At 39.8% G+C, this 19,180-nt stretch overlaps 1 protein-coding gene across 7 annotated transcripts in view; it reads left to right on the forward strand.

Annotated features, from left to right (window-relative positions):
* Positions 1-4,825: 4,825 nt before the first annotated feature.
* Positions 4,826-19,180, forward strand: part of NBEAL1 (neurobeachin like 1) — a 75,995-nt gene continuing 61,640 nt past the window's right edge. For 3 of the 7 annotated variants that reach the window (XM_010406681.4, XM_010406684.4, XM_010406682.4), the window contains exon 1: positions 5,047-5,671. In XM_010406681.4, coding sequence (XP_010404983.1) covers positions 5,621-5,671 — 51 coding nt within the window. In that variant the 5' untranslated portion in view covers positions 5,047-5,620. Of the gene's footprint in view, positions 4,958-5,044; positions 5,672-19,180 lie in introns of those variants that run through there. The other 4 variants (XM_039555077.1, XM_039555076.1, XM_010406683.4 and 1 more) reach the window with 4 other exon arrangements.

Genomic DNA, 19,180 nt, shown 5'->3' on the forward strand with positions numbered 1-19,180 from the left:
TGTTAAAGATTATACAACCAGCTCAGTGTGCAAGTGGGCCCCCACAAGTCTTTCACATACTCTAACAGCACACTGTTTACACTACACTGTAGAATCTTTAAAACTCCATTTCAAGTTTTACAACAGTAGCAATCATTCAGGCCTCTATACCCTTTCTGTGCTCAGGAGTTAGGCTAGCCAAGTCCCTGGGATATTCACACGGGCACACCTTTGGTTTCACATTCCACTCAGAAGCAGGCAGTGTGTTTTCAGCCAATGTCTAACTCCTGGGAGGCTGTGGTACTAATATTTTGCAATAACCCCACCTCTAGTCAAAGTTAGAGCTTTCCTAAGCCCATTTTCCCTTAGTTGCTTCCATTCATTTGCCTTCTTCCCCAAATCAAGAGAAGTTAGGCTCCAAGTTGCTATAGCAGGCATCCCTGAGAAAACCTTACCCTGTTCAGCTAAGAGGGAATCAAATTCAAACAGATCAACAGAGACTACTAACCCCTACATATCCTTCAGTCTTGGTTACTGCTATGTTGTTTTTTTCCTGACATACTGATTGCTTTCAGGAATCAAGCTGCAGATACATACTGTTGAGCACTGCAACATAATGAAATAATTCATTAAATACCCTCATAACTAAAGCAGAATGATTTGAAGTGCAAGTATGGTAACTTCACTGATCCCTGGCACTAAGATTGTACAGTAAAGGATGGCTTACTTTGAGTGAGAAATCAGTCTGGTGAAGGAAGGAGAACACTTTTATGATGCAATTTTGTGCAGTAAGAACTGGTGCCTTCAAGCATCTGCAAGAGAAAGACAGCTGTAGCACAAATCTACATGTTAGCTCTTGCATAGCTAATCTAAATGACAGCAGAGGAGAGGGGCAGTTCTAAGACTCAACTCTCATCCATGAATTTTCGCTGTTTGTTTAAGAACCTAGGCAGATCAAAGTATATAAACACATACTATCTATTTAGTCTGAAAGGGTCTTTAAGAGGAACCCTACATAAGAACATTCCTAGCACAGCTGCAAACTTAAGGCTTGTGATAAGGGAGCCCATACTACAAAAAAGGAAGCAGAAGAGATCAAGTCACTGTCTGGGCCTTTTACAATGGTGGAGTCATTATACTGAAGGCCCCCCGTGGAAACAAGCCGAAAGGACAGGCAAGGACAAAAACACTCACCAGGATCCCAGGCTGCCCTGGGGTAAATTCCTTTCTGAATTTAAGTCTGGTGAATGGCTTAAGCCTGCATATCTGAAAGCAGGGCGGGCAGGGGGACTTAATGCTATTAGCCAGGCCATCACCTCCCAGTTTTAGCTGTGGCCAGTCTCCAACACTTTGGAAGAAAGTAACTAAAATCCCTAGATACCAGCTTATATATCAAGAGGCAAACAAAATCCTTCCCATTTTCAAATTTTACAAACAACTAACAAGCTCTGAATACCTCGGGTACAAAGTGAATATAGTAACAGAAGGAAAATTAAACACTAAGTTTGCTGACTTACATAACAGAATAATTGTACACTCATCTGGCAATCATAGCCAGAAAAATTCACCCTCCACAAAACATCATCACAGAGGCCTAGACATCTTAGAAGGACCAGCTTGCCTCTTTCCGATAGCCACACAAATCCAATCTCAAGTTATTTTGGCTTGAATATATAGAAACTAGCATCCAAAAAGTCTTATTTCTTTACATCCAGCAAAAGGTATTTTGATAGTGGAAGTTTTACACACAGCCACAAGGCCATTTGTTTACTTACACTGTCAAGATTACTTCTTGCTTCTGTGCAAGAGCCTCTTTGTAAAAAAAAAGGTGGAAAATTTGAGGGGCAGGTTCATTTTGAAGTTGATGTCTACATCCATTTCTATTTCAGGTCTTTATTGTTGGTAAAAAAAGCATTAGCTTTAAGACATCAAGAAAAAGCTCAGCTAAAAGACTCAGCATGATTTCTGTTTGTCTGGGGCTTGGTCTCAGTAGAAGCCTTAGGGCCAAACAACAGGGCTGAGAATATCTAAAAGTCAGATTTTTGCCTGTTTCATTTGCTTCCACAGAAAATAAGCATAATTTAGCAAAAGCAGTACTATAAGGTGTGTGGCTTTTCCTGCCACTTCAGAGGTTCCTGGACTCAAAGTTGCAATCCAGTGTCGTCCATTTCTTTGTTAAATCTTTCCTTAACCCAAAATTAATGCCTTCTCCTTATCCACATCCTTCTTTCTACCCATTCTGTTACCTGGACTTGCTGACAAACAAGTTCACTCCATAGTAAAATGACTGAGTTACTTATATACAGCTCCTGATGAGAGACATTAAAACCCACAAGTAATAAACGAAGTATGAGGAATAACCACTGTTGTAGACAGTTACCACAAGACAGCAGCTGAGGGACAATGAAATACTCATGAACACTGCCTACCTGACTGTTTAAGGTCCATGAAATGATACATAATTATGGAAGAGCAAGCAATGAAAAGTCTAACAATTAGCCTTCACAGCTGAAACAATCCATAAACGCTCACATTTTAAAGTACCCATACATAGCTGGCAAGGCTTCTTTCTACACCTTCCTCAATTCTTTGATTTCCATATCCTTTGCTGAGTCTTCATGTACACTGAAATATAAATTCACTTAGCATTATACTACACCTGCAGAGACAAACCTGTAACCCACTTTTTTCCACTGACCTCTTTCATTATTGCTCATGTATCTATGTAAGAAAAACTCATAACAAATAATGTCTGTCTGAACAGGGAGAGAGTAAACTTGACATACACCCAGTGATGCAGACACCCAAAAGCCACCTCAACAACCTTACAGGGAGCTTAGGAAAACCTCTAGAAGGTCAGACCAGGAGACCACTCACCCTGAATGACAAAGGAACAGACTGTTCTGTTGCAAACCACAGACGCTTTACTTTCCATCTAGAGCACCTATATAAGGCAAGAACTGCCTACACAAGCAGCACTGATTGCCTAGGCCTACTAAAATAACTACATTGCTACAACTCCAGCAGAGTGGAAAATGGCTGCTTTATAGTCTGGGAACATCCTAATTACGGGGGTGGCAGCACTTAACCAGGGAAGAGTCTCCCATTTCTATCAGAGGATGGTTTTTTATTGCTTCATTGAAGCCTGCTGCAGGACTGGTGTGTGTAGGAGCAGCTGCTCTTACAGGAGTCAGTAATGCAAAAAAGCAGAGCAATATCTGAAGGGAGGATTGGGATTTTTACATGGCTTTGCTAGGGCCTGACTTCTTTGAAAGGAGCAAGTTGTAAGAGAAGTTTGAAATAAGCTGTTGTCTAGTCTAGGAAAGGCAGCAAAAAATGTGGTAAGAGCTTGTAACTCAAAAGACCTGCTATAAGGAGCTTCCTTTTATCAAATTACTGTGGAAGGGCCAAATAATAGTGGTTTGCATTTCCTAGAAAGGTGATGCAGGTTGGCTGTTAGGGAGAAGCTCCTAGCAGTAACTCAAGCCCTGAGGTAAGTCTCTCAGGGAGGAGGCAGGCTCTTTTTTCCTAGACACACTTCACCAAAGGGGGCCCAGGGTGATTTAAGCACAGCAGATCCTGCCCTGGGGACAGAGCTAGACTCTAAGCTCTTATTTTTTCTTGATGGAAAAAATTATGTTACATCCTCAAGGCAGCAGAATATTGCGGCTAGCATCAAGTACCAGAGCACATGTATCACACAACTAAAAATAATTTTACAGTCTCATTTTTGTCAATGTCCCTTCATCCGTGCTAGATACTATGTTTAGATATTGCAGTAAAAGATACTTCTACCACTCCCACAGCGGCGATCCACATGAAACAACATTGAGCACAGATTAGCTCTTAAATTTCTCCAGGGAAACTTCACTGATCTTCTAAAACAAGACAAATATGCAAAGGCTTGTTGCAGGAACATATCTCAATCTGTCTTTGGGCTCTTGGTGATACTTACCCATCCCTAGAAAAACCTTATGTAGCAGACACTACAATGATATTGCACAGTCACTTCCTTTGCAAAGGATTCCCAAACCTTGCGTTAAATCGTTGCAAAGGTGTGAAAACCCCCTGAAAGTAATCAACTGTGTAATGAATGGCAATGCTTCATTGCATGAAGCTGTATGAATCCAAGTGAGGAGATGACCCAGTGGCAGAAGGACCGGGGCTGTGGCCAAAATTTGCAGGACTGTGATTCTCCCAGCAAACTAGAGAGATGGCCCATGTCTCCTTAAACCTCCTCCTCCCTGCTTTGGAGTCTGACACAACAGTAATTTCCAGCCTCACTTTCCAAGGGAGCAGGTGGACACGGAGGGAAGCCCATTTCCCGGGCAGTGCCCTGCGAGTCATGCAAAGAAGATCCTGTTATTGAAGGAGCAGGAGGAAAGTCCTTCACTGGAGTGTGGTGCCTTGGCTGCATCAGCACGGGCTGGTGTGCTCGGGCACGGCCACCTGCAAGCTGAGGGAAATCTAACTTTTCTGAGGAAATCTAACTTTGGTTCCTTAGTCCTATGCAAGCTCTGCATACAAGGTAGGGGGCTGCTTTATGGGGGCAGCAGGTTGGATGTGTGGATATATCCACGCTCCGCAGGTCGTGCAGGCAGCCTCTCTAGAGCATATGTAAAACACGTGTATGTGCTTGGTAACCTTTATTACTTGTGAAGCAAAGCAGTGCGGAGGTTTCCTGGGTGCTCAGGGTGTGGGTGCTGCTTCTTTGCGGGCACGCTCCTGGTGCGGCCTGGCAGGGACGGCCGGCTCTGGGGCTGGGGGGCCGCAGGCTGCACTGCCCTGCCCGCAGCCAAGATGGCGCCCGCGGCTTCCCCGCCCCTCGGCGGCGGCCCGGGGCGTGTGCGGGAGCGCGGGCGGGGCGGGCGATGTGGCGAGGCCCGGCCCCTCCTGCCCGGCCGTCACTCGCCGCGGCCCGGGTAGGCTGTGGGAGAGGCCGCGGTAGCGCGGCGGAGCTGGGGGAGGCCGGGGCGCGGTAGGTGGCGGCGCGGGGCGGCCGGTCCCGGCCGGGAGCGGGCGGCGGTGCAGCGCGGGGCTCCTCCGCGCCCTGCGGCTCTGCCTGGCAGCCGCTGGCCTGCGGGCCCCGCCGGGGTCCGGGGCAGAAGGGCGGTGACAGCGGCTGTCACTGCCGGGCCGGGACCGGGAGCGGCGGTACCCGCCGCCTCCCGGGGCTCCAGCGGCCCCGCTCGGCAGCCCTGCGGCTTCCCCCCCTGCAAAAGCGAGGAAGCGCCACGGACATTAATCGGCAGACCTCTCCGTCACAGGAGAATAGTGTCAGAGAGCAAAGCGGTGCGACCTGCCGCCGCCCCATTCGCCAGGTTGTCTGTGGGCTTTAAGTGCGGATTTGTTTTTTCCTCCCACCACCAAAGGCCTGAAGGGTATGTTTTCACTTTCAGAGATTAAAACCGAAGCGGCGCTGACGAAGAACGGACATGCTTGACACTTGTCTGCAGTTGCTTGTGTTGCACTTCGTTGTTTACTGGAAAAGGAGAGACTGAGACCCCGTTACTTGACTTCTTCTTGGGTTATGATATAACTAATAATAAAGCAAAACTGTGGAAAGAGCACCTGGGAACTGAGCATGGTAGGATCTTGAAGAGAAAAGTAGCTGGGATCGACGGGAAGAGGAAGGGGAGGAATGGCATCCCGAGAGAGGCTGTATGAGCTTTGGATGCTTTACTGCAGTAAGGTAAATATTTGTGTTTGTTTGCTTTTATCCTCTTTTATTTGCTAGTCAGGTATTTAAAAGGTATGTGTAATATATTTTTTCTTGGAAATTGCATAGACGTGGTTAGCTTCTGTAAGGATGTAATTGCACTTCTTAGACTATTTACAGACTTATCCCATGGTTTGCTGTTCATCGTTTGTTTTTTTTATGTTTGAGATGAGAATTGCCGTGTTTGTGTCTCAGTTTAAGCAGTTATTGTAGCTATATATTTTAACTATGTGATTGCATACGTTTACATAATTCTTCGTTTTGTAGCACATTAAGCTGTATTGTACTGTACTGTATTGATTTAATTCAGTGCTATCTAGTATTTAGCTTTGTACTTACTGATTTCTGAACAGCTTCAGCTTTATTTAAACTTCATTAGCAAAAGCCTTCCCAAAGAGCAGATTTATTAAGTTACTCCAGAGTCTGCCGTTGCTGGCTATTGCCATAACATCTGCACACTCCATTAGTAATGAATTTCCTTCAGCTGGCAGAAATAATGCAAAAATGCCATCCTGTCTCCATTTGCATTTTATAGTGTAAAGCAATTAATGTGTTTAAAGCACACCCGAATTGCTGCCGGGTGTGCTGAGTATGTACACAAATTGGATTGCAGATTATCTGAATAGGTAGGTGTAAAATAAGGAGCATACAAAAAATGGCTGTAAAGGTGGAGGAAAGGACCGATCTACTATGATACAGGAGCTCAGTAGCAAGGGTAGCTTTTGATGGCCTTCTCTGGTTTTGTTTTGCCTTTTTGCAGTCTCATGCTTCGTTTGTATTTCAGTTTAAGTTTCCAGTCCAGTAGAACATTAAGGGTAGAACAATCCTTCCCTTGTTCTTCCCACCTCATTTCTAGAGAATTCCCATCTCAAGAGCATAGAATGTGAGATGTTAAGTACAGACCATTTAACACAATTGCACTAAGTACTTGTCTTAATGGTCTCTTTTCCTAATTTTTGTTCAACCTTAATCCTCCACATGTAGGTAAAACTAGTGCAAACATAACAGCATGGTATCAGTTCTTACTGCTCCCCGTGCGGGTGAACTGCTGGGTTGAACCTTTGCCTTTTAAGCCAGTGTAGTGATGATAATGGCAGTAGGAAGTGGAGTAGCACTGTAGAAGATGGATGTTTTGCCAGTGAGTTCATCGATGTGAGAGGAACAAAGACGCTTGGAATACACTCAAAGAATCCAGACTTTACTCTGCTTTGGGAGACACTAGGGCCGAAGAGATTGAGCCAAGTTCTGAATTTCTTTGCTCCGCTGTTCTTCGGCTCTTTCCTCCCTTGTTCTTTAAAATATTCTTTTGTCCGTTTTGGATTTACTCCCCCTTTGCTGGAACCTTTTGTTCAGATTGTATGCCATCCATCTCTATGTTGTTCACATAGCAGGAAGGTTGCATGAAGGAGTGTTAGTCAAAATGTGTGGTGTAGATCACTTAGGGGATGTTTGGTTTCTTTATGGAAATGATGTGCCCACAGTCTACACAGATATCAGGTGGTAGAGGATGGACTGTTTAAAAAACCTCATATTTTCATATATTCAGTCTCCTCATTAGCTATCAGTGATGGTTTTGGCCTTTTTTTCTTTCAGACCCATATATTAAGGGCACTATTAAATGAATTTGTTTGTTCCTAAGTAGCAAAACATATATTTTAAAGATAAAACAGCGTGTCTTTAAAATAGGAGGGCAACTGGAGTGATTCAGAAAAAGAGAGTCTTCACTTTTTCAAGAAGTCTTAGGCATTAAACTTTTTTTTCTTCTCTCTCAACTGGTTCAGGTTCAAATGATATCTTATTCTGCTTGAGGCAGGCATCCAGCCTTAGAGTCTTGGATTAAGCTTGGTGAAGTTGAGAGCAGATGAAGAAGAGACATAGGTCTTGGGATGTAAAATGTGGGAAGTCTTAATGTAAATTAGTTTGTTCAGTCCACTTGGAAGCATCTGTATATTGTGCTTTGTTCTTCTCAGAGCATCTAGCAGAACGGGAAGGTGTAGCAACATTTACCAGTGACAGGATATAGTGGTTTAGAGAAAAGTCTCTTTATACCTGGGACTGCCCAGTGAAGTGTAGTATGTTGCACTGTTGTGACTTTGTCCCAGAATGACATCCTGGGAAAGAAAGCTGGGCAATTTCTTCAAACTAGAAAAACTGCAGGAGAGTTACAGTTGAGTAAAGAAGGAATTTATTGTGCCACAAATCCCAAATATGTGGGTTTAGCTTTTGCAGCCTTGTTAGCTAAAGAAACAGTGAAATCCAAGCTACTCCTTTGTGATGCTTCAGATTGTTGCTAATAGTCTTGTCTTTCGATAATCGGGTCCTTCATGATAGTCTTTTAAATACAGCACCCTATGCTAAAGGAGCAAGGCTTTTCACAACTTTCAAGCGCTACACAATGCTGTGTTACCATCTTACCATCTATCCTGGGTCATGACTCCTGTTCTTTGTAATAATTTGATGTCTCTGGCAGCATGAGGTGTCAGTTGCAACACTTAGTTTTGTGCAAAGTTACATTAGGAAGGTATTTCTCTGTTTTCATTGCCTCTTGTGCAGTTGAGGAATTGGAGATTTGGGCAGACGGGAACATTAATCAGGGGCTCTGCAGGAGCAGTCTTTGGAGGACACCATGTATGAGGTGGTTTAATGTTTCTGGTTGTTGTGGTTTGGGGTTTTTTTTGTTTTTTTAAATTTTTTTAATGATAATGTTTGAGTGTCTGCAAGAGTTTGGTTTTAGTTGGTATTCAATTGTTTTGCATCTGGCAGTTTCTAGTCTAAGGCTACAATTTGGCTTTAGATTTTTTTTTTCTCTGTTTCCCTAAAAGCTACAGATTACAGTCAACTGTTAAAGATGAAAGTAGTAGCCATACTTGATTTATAATGCATCTGACATTGCATGGGAGCAGTTTAAAACTTAATTAAATCTAGTAGAATTTAGATATGAGTTGCTGGGGTTGTTACCACCATGTTATATTGTTCACCGTCTTGAGTCTGTTCTTGTCTCGAGTCTCTGGTTGGTTTTGATTTTTTTTCTTTTTTTTTTTTCCAAACTGTTGATGTTAAACTTTCTGCAAGTTGTTAAGGATGTTAAGATGTTAAGGATGTTAAGATGTTGTTTCATCCAAGTTGTTAAGGATGTAACTTCTTGATGATTTTCAGTTTTAAATGGTTTTAGTGGTTGGGGGATTTTTTTTTCTGTTCAGTGAACTGTTAATGTACAATGCCTTTACTCAAATATTGATATGGATGTAAACTGCTGTCTTCTCATCCAAATGTTGTAATGTGAGCATTTTAAGATAATTGAATAGCACAGGTCATTCTGTAGAAGTCGCCAAGAAAAATTTTTTCCAGTTGATTGTCAGTTCAAAGCCTTCAGTAACCTACAGAGGAGAATGGAACACTTCTTATATAAGTGCAGATAGAGCACATAGCTGAAAATGCTTTACTAATGAAAGTGTACAGCAGGAGAAGAGTTACATTAGGTAGGAGAAAAAAAGTACCTGCTTTCATGTGTGTCTGTGACTTCTTTGTGTTTATGTGACTGAGGTAATCTACCAGTTTTGTCTTGTAACATTAGACTGTCGTGGCTGTAATATTACTATGGTAATATTGCTATTGTAATGTTGGTTGAATAACCTTTTATTAGATATTGATTGTATATCAGTATAGAAAACTTATTTCTGTTTCATAATCCTCTGAATTAACTTTTACTGCAGATTCAAATGAAGAGATTCAACCTCTGTCTTATCTGTAAGATTGTAATTATATGTAGTTCATCTCCAGTTGTTCTGGTGGGTATTCCAGACTCTTAGACATAAAGCATGTCAGGATGTCAGGATTTCTGATATTTTTGATTTTATTCAGAAAGTGTTCAGATACCCTTTTATATGGAGAGTTTTCTAGTCTATGAAAAAAAGGGATCCTAGTTGCCTTCAAAAGACATTTCGAAGGAATTAATGCAAGCAATTCTACCATATGCACATCAGAAAATCTTCAGTTTTCATGGTACTGAAATGGTTCTGAGCTTTTTCTTACACTCTTGTCTTATAGCCCTGATTTCATTTAAACACTGCCTTTGCCTGTAAAATGACACAATGATTTGAAGGGAAGCCTGTGAATGTTCTTTGCCCAGTTTGGAGCCCGTGCTTCACATTTAAAAGAGGGAACATTCAACCTTAGTGTCACTGATACAGTCGGGACTCTGTGTGTTAGGTGATCATAATGATCTGGTCATTACTAATACAGGGAGCTGAGACAGTCACATCCCTTGCTGTGTTAAGAGCAGCAGACTTGTGCATAAGCTGTTATCTCAAATGTGCTTTCTTACCTTGTGCTGTACTTCTCTTCTGTTTTTACTAAATCTGATTGAGATTAAAATGTTGTAGTTTTCTCTCTGGCACAGTAAGGGATATCTCTATATTATAAATATCTTCTCATTTAATATTGCAACACTGTTTCTCAAAGAAATGTGGGTTTAGCCAAATTATGCTTAGTTGTGGTGAGAAGCATGTAATTCAATGGGAATATAATAATCTTTGACATAGAATTGTAAGCCCCATGTGAAACACTGACCTTTGCATCCCAGATGTGATCTCATCCTGACTTGGCTTGCACTTGTCTTCCTTCTTGTGCAACTGCTGACTTGTCAGTGATGCAGATCACAGTGCTATATATTGCCTTTGTTATATTTGATAAAGAAGCATTCAGCTTACAGTTAGATGAATGTTTGAGCAAACCAAATGGTCACTAAAAGTAGTTTTTCGTAATTCACTGTCATGTAAATTTATGCCTCTGCTGAAACCAGTGAGTGAAGTCTTAAAAAACAAGCTATATAAGATAGCTTTTCTGTAGGTTGTTTTAAGTAAATCTCCACATTCCTAGTGAGTGTAACTTGTAGATCCTGTCACAAGCCACTTGTGGCCATGTGATGGTAAAAATATCTTTGTTCTGTCTCTATTCAAGAGGCTGAACTAAGAATAGATATAGATAAACAACAACAGTTGGTCTTCAATTCTGAATTAACTGCTATTTAAAGAGATGTCTCCTAGTCCAAGAACTAACATAATTCTGATATTTACAAATATAGAACTTTTCATCTAAATAACTGACATGAGTATATGAGACATCAGTCTCTTGAGTGGTTGTTTCCTACCTTAATTATGGGCCAGGGTGACCTTGTGCTGGTAGTTGTTCAGACACAGAACAGAGACTGACACAGAGAATGCAGTCTTCGGGTTGCAGTGAGGCAGTAGATAAATCTAAACAAAGATGTAAGAAAACCATAACATTTTACAAGCTATGAAGAAGTTATTGTTGCTTATTCTGTAATATATTTGGCAGTCCATACATGTAGCTGCTACTTCTAGATAAAGTCAAGTCTGAGGTTTGTCCATGTTTTTGGTATAAGATTCAGGGCTTTAGTGGTGTCCAACATGAGGTTAGAATTCCCACATGTCTACAGGTTTGTGGATCAGTGCTTTACAGAATCAGTAAGAAACCTCCAGTTCTGAACATGCCAACGAAGACAATTCTGATTCAGCTTTTACTGACATGAAAGAATTAAGTGTCTCTTAAATGGAGTGATTTACCATAAAGCTACAAACACAGGCTTCTGGTTCTATGTGTTGATTCTCTAATATAGAGTGAATTTAACAAACTCTGGATTGTTGTGTGTATCTGAGTTATGGAGCTTTTAACTTGGTCAGCTGGGCAGATCTGGGGAGAATGTGTGTCCTGATAAAAGAATATTGCTGAATCAACTCAAATGTATGGTATGTTTGTGCTGATTACAGAACAGAAGAGAGGCTTGCTAGCTGCCTATTGAACAGCATTGGAGCTTAAGGCCTGAATCCAAATGTTGTCAATAGATACTGTTAAAATATTTACAGACTTCAGAAAGGTTAAACAATGGCTGTAGAAGAGAGAAGAGCTTCTCTAATTACTGAGCTTTTCTTGCCGAAAGAATTATATGTGAGTAGGGGAAAAAGCATCGAAACATGCACACCTCAACAGTACAGATAAGCACCTTTTTTCTTTAAAAAAAATCCAATTTGCTCAAGTCTAACTTTTCCAATTTATCTTCTACTTCATGGGAGGCTGCAGTGGAGCATGATAGGAGATACAACAAGAAACACCAAGAAATTAAAACTGTATTTGATTATTCTCCTCATAAACACTGTCTTAAGTTTGATGTCTCAGTTAGGCTTCTCCAAATATCTGCAAATCTAAACATGAGCTGTGAGTTTTCTGTGGCGGTAAGATGTTTGTGCATTCTCTGATACTTAAAAGCAGTTTTGATAATCTAATTTATGATTGAGGATTACATTTGCCTTTAGTACGCAATGGGAATAAATGATATTAAATATATAGTGGGTGGGTACAGCTCTTGGGAGTAAAGCAGGATACAGAAAACAAGTGTGTTATTTACCGAAATCTGGCTCTAGTTGATTGTGCTGTTCAGTTAAAAACTGAACCAGCAGAAGTGCAATGGATGCCAAACAGCACTTGGACAAGTAACCCATATTCTGCTATGCCATAGTTTTTGAGGGTATTTTTTAAGTGTGCTTTTGAAAAGTGGATTTGAGGTTTTTAAGTGATATACCTTCAGTGTATATATGAATTATACCTTCAGTGTATAGTTCAGCTCCAGTACATTAATGTAAGGCCAGGTGAAACTGAGGGGACAAAACCGAATAGTTAAATCCATAGCTAAAGATACAAAAATTGGTTTTAGTTAAATTTGGTGTAATCATATGCCACTTTGAAACAAATACATTTATTTATTAAGCTGTACACAAGTTCTCAGCCTTTATCTGCTGAAACACATGGCAATGTTCAGCTGTTGATATAGTGAAATAGTAGGCTGATGTTTTATTGTTGTAGCACCATCCTGCTTCCTTTCTATCTGTGATAAACTTGTATTGTTTCTTGCACTGCACTGAAAGTTAGAAACTCAATGGGGCAAAAGCTGACTTTGTGTGTGTTGGTGCTAAATTTCAGCCTTTTTCTCATGTAAAACAATGGCATAATTTGGAGTTTTAAAGCAATTAAGAGAGTCTAAAGCTTTTCTGAGATATATTTTGAATTTTCATTAAATTTAGGCTGATCTTGACACTGTAGACTTTTGACATCATGTTATTTTAGTTGCCTTTGAATTATTTCCCATGCTTCTTGTTCCCTTAGGCTTAAAATACAGCTTCCAGTTGGTTCACTATGCCAACTTTGATGGGAAAAGTGAATGTTAATAGATGTAATTTGTTGCAGTATGGTAAATTCCTGATAAGTGCCCTGTGCAGTGGACTCCAGAAGGCTGAAATAGGGTATTACCATGTGTACATGGGGCTTGCCTAGTAGTGGTACTTTCAGTCAAATGGGAAGACATTAAAATCTGAGTTCACATTAATTAGCTTCATCCCATGGATGGTATCAGTCACGTGCCAGTTCCAAGCTACAAGGCTGTAATTGTATCATTATTCAAAAACAACAGCAACAATAAAAAAAGCAAGAGAAAGAAAAGTAGAGGCTTTACTTCCATTTCAGTAAGAAAATTCTTTCATTTTGTTTTTCCAGTTTTGCTGGAGATCTGAAGTAGAGAGGAAAATGAATAAAAGTGCTTGGATTGCCTTTAACTTAAGGCAGTACTAGAAGATTAATAATATTTTTTGTTTTGAAAAGAGAAGAAAAATATTAAACTTGACTTTAAAGTTTGTGAGCTAAATGTTATCATGATTGGCAGCTATAGGCTTAATTTGGTATAAATCCCTATGCTAAAGAGAATCTTTAACTTGTCCCAAAATAGTTGTTTCTATCATGATTCACTGCAACTTCCATTTATAAAACAAAGCATCACCACTCCATCCCTCTTTTCTTTTAATTCTGGAAATGGAACAGAATGCTTGTGTGGATGTTGTAAAAGGAGATTTATAGTTACTTGCCAGGAGCTTTTCTTCTTTTGGATCCTCTGATTCAAAAATCAGTATTTTGATTAAATTGGAAAGTTGTGCCCAAAGGTGATTCCCTTGATAATTAGAATTGATTGATTGAATTTATCAAGGCAGTTTAGCTGGTTTAGAATGCTTTATAATGAAGTCTTTTACTAATTCTAACTGCAGTGTTGCTGCTATAACAAAGCTTTTCACATTTTATTTTGGCATTTTACATGAAAGGTTCACAAAAAGCATGAGCGCTGTGTCATATTTCAGAGTAAAGGCTGCTAGGAGTTCTCATGCTGGAAATGTAGCCTTTTATGTCTGAAAACATGAAGAGGAAAGAGTTCCCTTAAAACAGATCTTCTAATTCCCAAATGAATAGTTTATTTCAAACAGTGTTGAGAAACGTTCTGCAATTCTGCCTTATGCAGACTACTTCAATTAATTTGAAGAGGAGTAAACTCACCAGTAATCTAAAGGCAATGTTTCATGTTTGGTTTCTACGTGTTACACTTTGTAGGTCTAATTCAGCCTTGACAACAAAGGGTTGTTCTTATTTTAAATAAAATGCTTGGAGATGGGGGATTAGTTATGATAATACCACTGCCAGTGACATTTTATGGTTGTGCTTCTAAGCTGAAATCCACTTTGAGGGTTGACTGAGTGCTAGCGCAGGAGTCCGACCCGGCTGGCTGTTTGATGGCTGCATGTTAAATTTAACGGCTTCAAACAACTGTCTTGTCGAACAAGTCGGGCTTGTCTGATAGTTGGACTCTGAACTGCCCTGCAGGGAATTTTTGTCTTTAGAGCATGGAATGTGACACTGCAAATAGCCTCGGGTGGATCCAGCTTTTGTTTTTAGCAACTAATGCTTCCTGAACGTATCTGTAAAATTCTACTGAGCTTTGCCCTTCTAGTTCCTTGCCTGAAGCCTTAGTAGAAATGGAAGTAACTACTAAATCTAGAAGCAACCCTTTATATAAATACATAAATAGTGTGGTTTGAAACCTTGGGTAAATGTGCCCATATTCCCCAGGCACAAGGCTGAAGACTTTCAGTGGGAGGACTTCAGTGCCAGTTTTGTGTACAATGTTTCCATTTAACTGAGAGCTGGCTGTGAGACTACCTGACTTCTTAAAGGATCTAAAAAATGTTATGCTGGTTCAAACATTTTTTGTGACCTTCTTGCACAGGCAGACTGAAAAATAAGACTGTATTAGAACATTTTTGTCATTCATTTAATCAGTTTTCATAGAGACTAGAAAAGGCTATTGTAACTTCCGGGCAATTCAGTTTATCAAAGACAGGAGCCTGTCCCAAGCTAGTGTAGATTTTGGCTATAGTTTCTTTTCACTTCATTGCCTTAGGGAATGTCCTGTCTGTCAGAAGAGCATCAGAGTAGATCCCCTCTCTGCTATCGGCTTTGCTTCAGCGTGGTTAAATGCTGAAGGTGGTGCATTGAGAGCTTGTTACCCAGTTCCACCAAGACCTTGCTAGAGTTTATACATCTGTATTACAAGTGTTAAACACTCCAGGGGGATCTTGATAATTGTTTGGCAGTGTTTAGTCGCAGTATTGCAGTGCATACTGGGGACCAGTACGATGGGTTTATTTAGCAAACGTTTTTTTTTCTTTCTAGCATCGTACTATGTTTGAAAAGAAAAAACCCAACAAACTAACCCTCCTCTGGCTGTTTCATGGGAGTCAGGCTTAGTGTGTTACGGTTTTGACTGTTTTTTGAGGTTATTTTCAGTACCTGTTAGAAACACTCCACTGCTCAGGCCTGGCAGTCTTTTTTTTTTTTAAACTGTAAAGAGCTGTAGCAACTCTTACTGTGCTGAGAGGATCTTAGGGAAATGGCAGCCTGAAGGGTGGTGTGTAATTTTGCCGGGTTGGGCTTTTTGTTTTTTTTTTTTTTAATGAAAACCAGAGATGTTTAAGGAAAGGAAGGAACAAGGAAGTATTTTCACTTTCAGGTGCTCTGAGCTACATTTGATTTAATAGGCATAAAGGACTTCTTCTTCATTAGTGCAGGTGAGTGACTGCTATAGCAGTTGCTATAGCAATTTCACAGGCCTTCATTACAATGTGCTGAGCTCAGAAGCTGAAGCTTAACCTCTGCAAACTTGTGGCTATCAACTAAAGAACTTTTATACTCTTGGGCTCTTTTTTTTTGTTTTTCAGGGTTTTTTCGTAGATTTTCACTTGTCTTACAATGACACCTTTAAGATAGCCCTGTTAAAGCTCTGCTTGTTTCCGTTTATCACTATGAAGAGAAATGGCTGACTTAAGCTGGATTTTACCTTCTTGGAGTTCAAGCCATGGGGAAATTATCTTCCAGAATTTTTAAGGCGTGCAGTTTCTATATATGAATTATTATTCAAGTAAGTTACATCAATTTGTCCCACACAGAAGCTAGGCAAGTTTCAGGTAAATAAATTAAAAGCTTAGGCTTGTAACTTAGAAGGCTTCAAGGTTTCAGAAAACAACATTTCTTATCTTGTAGCAGTTGGAAAGCTGTAACTGGTGAAAGGCATCTTATTACCACATACAAGCTTCTTCCTGCTTTTACTGCTGCTGTACAAATCAAAAATTTCCTTCTTAATTTCTTGCTGATCTCATAGGACATGTCTGCAGAGTGTGTGTGGTGGGGCTGGAAAAGAATACCAATCTTAAACTGGTTTATTACAGTTTAGCCTTGTGGTGTATTATCAAAGCATACATTGCTTTGTAAACTGTGCTTTGAAAGTACATCTTCAACCAGCACCACAGAAAACAATTTGGAGCTGTTTTTTGAGATATAGCCTCCAGCTGCCTGTCTGCAGAATGGTAACAAAAGGGTAGTTTTGAAAGACATAAATTCCATAGTTTTTGCTGCTTCTACTGGTAGCAAGGCTTCTGAGTATTTATGATGCTTTATTCTGGTGTTCTACTGCTTCCTTGGGAGGAGTACAGATACTACGTAGTAGCTCACAATTTATAGTGGGTGGGGTAGAGCTGAGGTTGCAGTTCAGTGATTTGTTGCTCTCAGTAGCAGCACAAGTTTCAAAGTTTGAAAGCTGTTTGTTTGTAACTTTTGTTTCTAACATTTTTGAAATAACTTACATATCTTAATTGTAGCCCAGCTGCTAAATATTGGGTCACTTTTTCCTGGAATGAACTCCTGCTTCATAAGTCTTCATTTTAGTTTGTTTCTGGAAAGGAGGCATGCTTCTGTTAGCTGGTATATAATGGAGATTTATTTCTTGGTGTTTCTCATGTTGCTAAGTGATCTTGTTTACTTCTTTGCCTTCATGATTTTTAAAATATTTTTGTCCAAGTGGTTTTGAGTTAGTGCTGCTGCTTGGATGGAAGTCTCTCGATTTGACTGTGAGTCAACTGTTGCATAAACTTTTCTACTGGCACATACCAGTAGTGCTACCTGGTATTTTGATATCAAATCTGATTATTTTAATAATGTGGAATATTACATTATTAATTGACTGGCAGGGAATTGAAATAGAAGGGAGTTGGGTTGAATAGTGTGCTGCAGAGAATTATCAAACAGTTACTCCAGTTCTTGGTTTTTACCATGACTGGGAGGAGTTCTAGTGGCAAAGCAAATTGAGTAGTATGTGCTCTACAGGTAGGCAAAAACTTTTGGCTGTTTTATAACATGTGGCTTGCTTTTGTCATCTGTATAAGTGCTATTTCTTGCATATTTTGTCTGCCAGTGTTCTCTTTTTCCCAGTCTGTACTGATAGCTTTGCAAAGGCATTGTAGTTCAAAGATAAAGAAGCTTGAAACTGATTTAGGCTATGTCATTAAGAAGGAGCAAGCAGGCATTTAATCTAATTTTGTCTTTTGCTGTACACTTCCCCTTTTCTCATCCTTAACTTTTTATTAAAGCAATTTTAAGTCAGATAAAGATGTTATTTGCACAACTTCTGTCATGGTGACCAAGAAAAACAGTTTTTTTACAGAAGTTTACTGTTAACAATTATCAATGAGCCTGAGCTGTGTCAACAAACAATTTTAATTTGGGAATATGAATAGAATCAATCTAATATTTCTTGTTGGATTTTGAGGAGAAGTTTCTCACACCAACGAAGAAGCAGTTTGTTCAACAGGGAAGAAGTCACATAAATTCAGTTTTTGCACATGTATATGGGCATTATCATCAGAGGCATGGACACGTGGATATAGCAACATTTCTGTTCGTTACTTCCCTGTGGTTGCTTTGTCCTTTGTAGCCTGAGCTGTATTGTAATTACTAAAATGATATCCTGGTTTTCTTTGTCTTCATAATTCTGTGAAATAGCTTGCTTGCAGCTAAAATAACTTACTGTGAAGTACAAGAAAGTTAAAGCTTTTAAATATGTGACATTTTTGAAAATCTGTGGTGTCTGAAGACAGCATCTTCTACTACTTCTAAATCATTCTTTTAGGCAAGTCTTACTCTTGTCTAACTTTTGGTTTGATTTTCAATATGTTTGATGTCTGAACCTGAGAAATGTATATTCTCTACTCACCTGTTTGGGATAATCTGACAATCTCTGTAGCTTAAACTAGTAGTTTGGAAAGCTTGAAGTTATTCTTTATCTCAACAACTTCCTTCCTTCTGTGTTTTGCAATTTCATGTTGAGGACAATTGGTAGGTGTGTTTAAGATAAGTTAACCCTTTGGTAGTTCAGTGCATATTAAACATGAGAACAAGACTACACTGCACTTCCAGAACATAGTGCTGTTTTGACAAATTTTTAACAGAAAAAGAGAGGGAGTGATTACTTAAATAATTGAAAAGTGAATAAAAGCAGAGATGAGGAGAAGAAAGATTGTGAAGGAGGGAGAGATTAAGAATTAAGCAGAAGAAGAGAAAATAAGACAATTAGGAAAAGTGAACAAGAAAATGCAGTAAAGTCAGTGGAAGCAAATAATCAGATATGTATCTAGCTGAGGGTTTTATTTGGCACCTGTTGTCACAGTACCTGAACACATTTTATATATAATTAATAGGCATAGTGAAGTAAATTGTGTCTGGATGTTTGTTACACTTCCTGCTTGAGGTGAGGGTGGTTTTTGGGGACATGGAGATGGGTAAACTCTAGAATGAGAAGGGGGTTCCCATGCTTCATAACTCCTTGCTGTGGAAAGATGCTCTGAGAAGAGCTTTGCACCACTTGAGATTCTGGATTTGGATGTTTATTTTATTCTGAGGTTGTTTGTTTTGTTTTGAGTGGGTTTTTTTAACTTTGTTTTGGTTTTTTCTCACTGGAGGGCTCTTTTGTAGGTAGCTATTTTGCACTGACAGGACTCTGTCAATCTTTTTTGGTGACTCTTTGACACTGCCATTGCTGCAGAAGAGTGTGTGTGTTAGAGATATTCACTATTTGCTCTTTGATCTTAACTGCAGAGAAATGTTATTTGGGAACATTTGTGGTAATATAAAGGCAACAAGCAAAAGGGGGGATATGCAGAAGAGGGAAAAGGATGAAGAAAAGTGTTTTCAGCTTCTGCAAAAGGTTATAAATTATGGAGTAGATTCAGAAAACATTTGTAATCCCAAATACTTTAGGCA

Source organism: Corvus cornix, chromosome 7 (assembly GCF_000738735.6).
Source record: "Corvus cornix cornix isolate S_Up_H32 chromosome 7, ASM73873v5, whole genome shotgun sequence".
Classification (NCBI taxonomy): domain Eukaryota; kingdom Metazoa; phylum Chordata; class Aves; order Passeriformes; family Corvidae; genus Corvus; species Corvus cornix.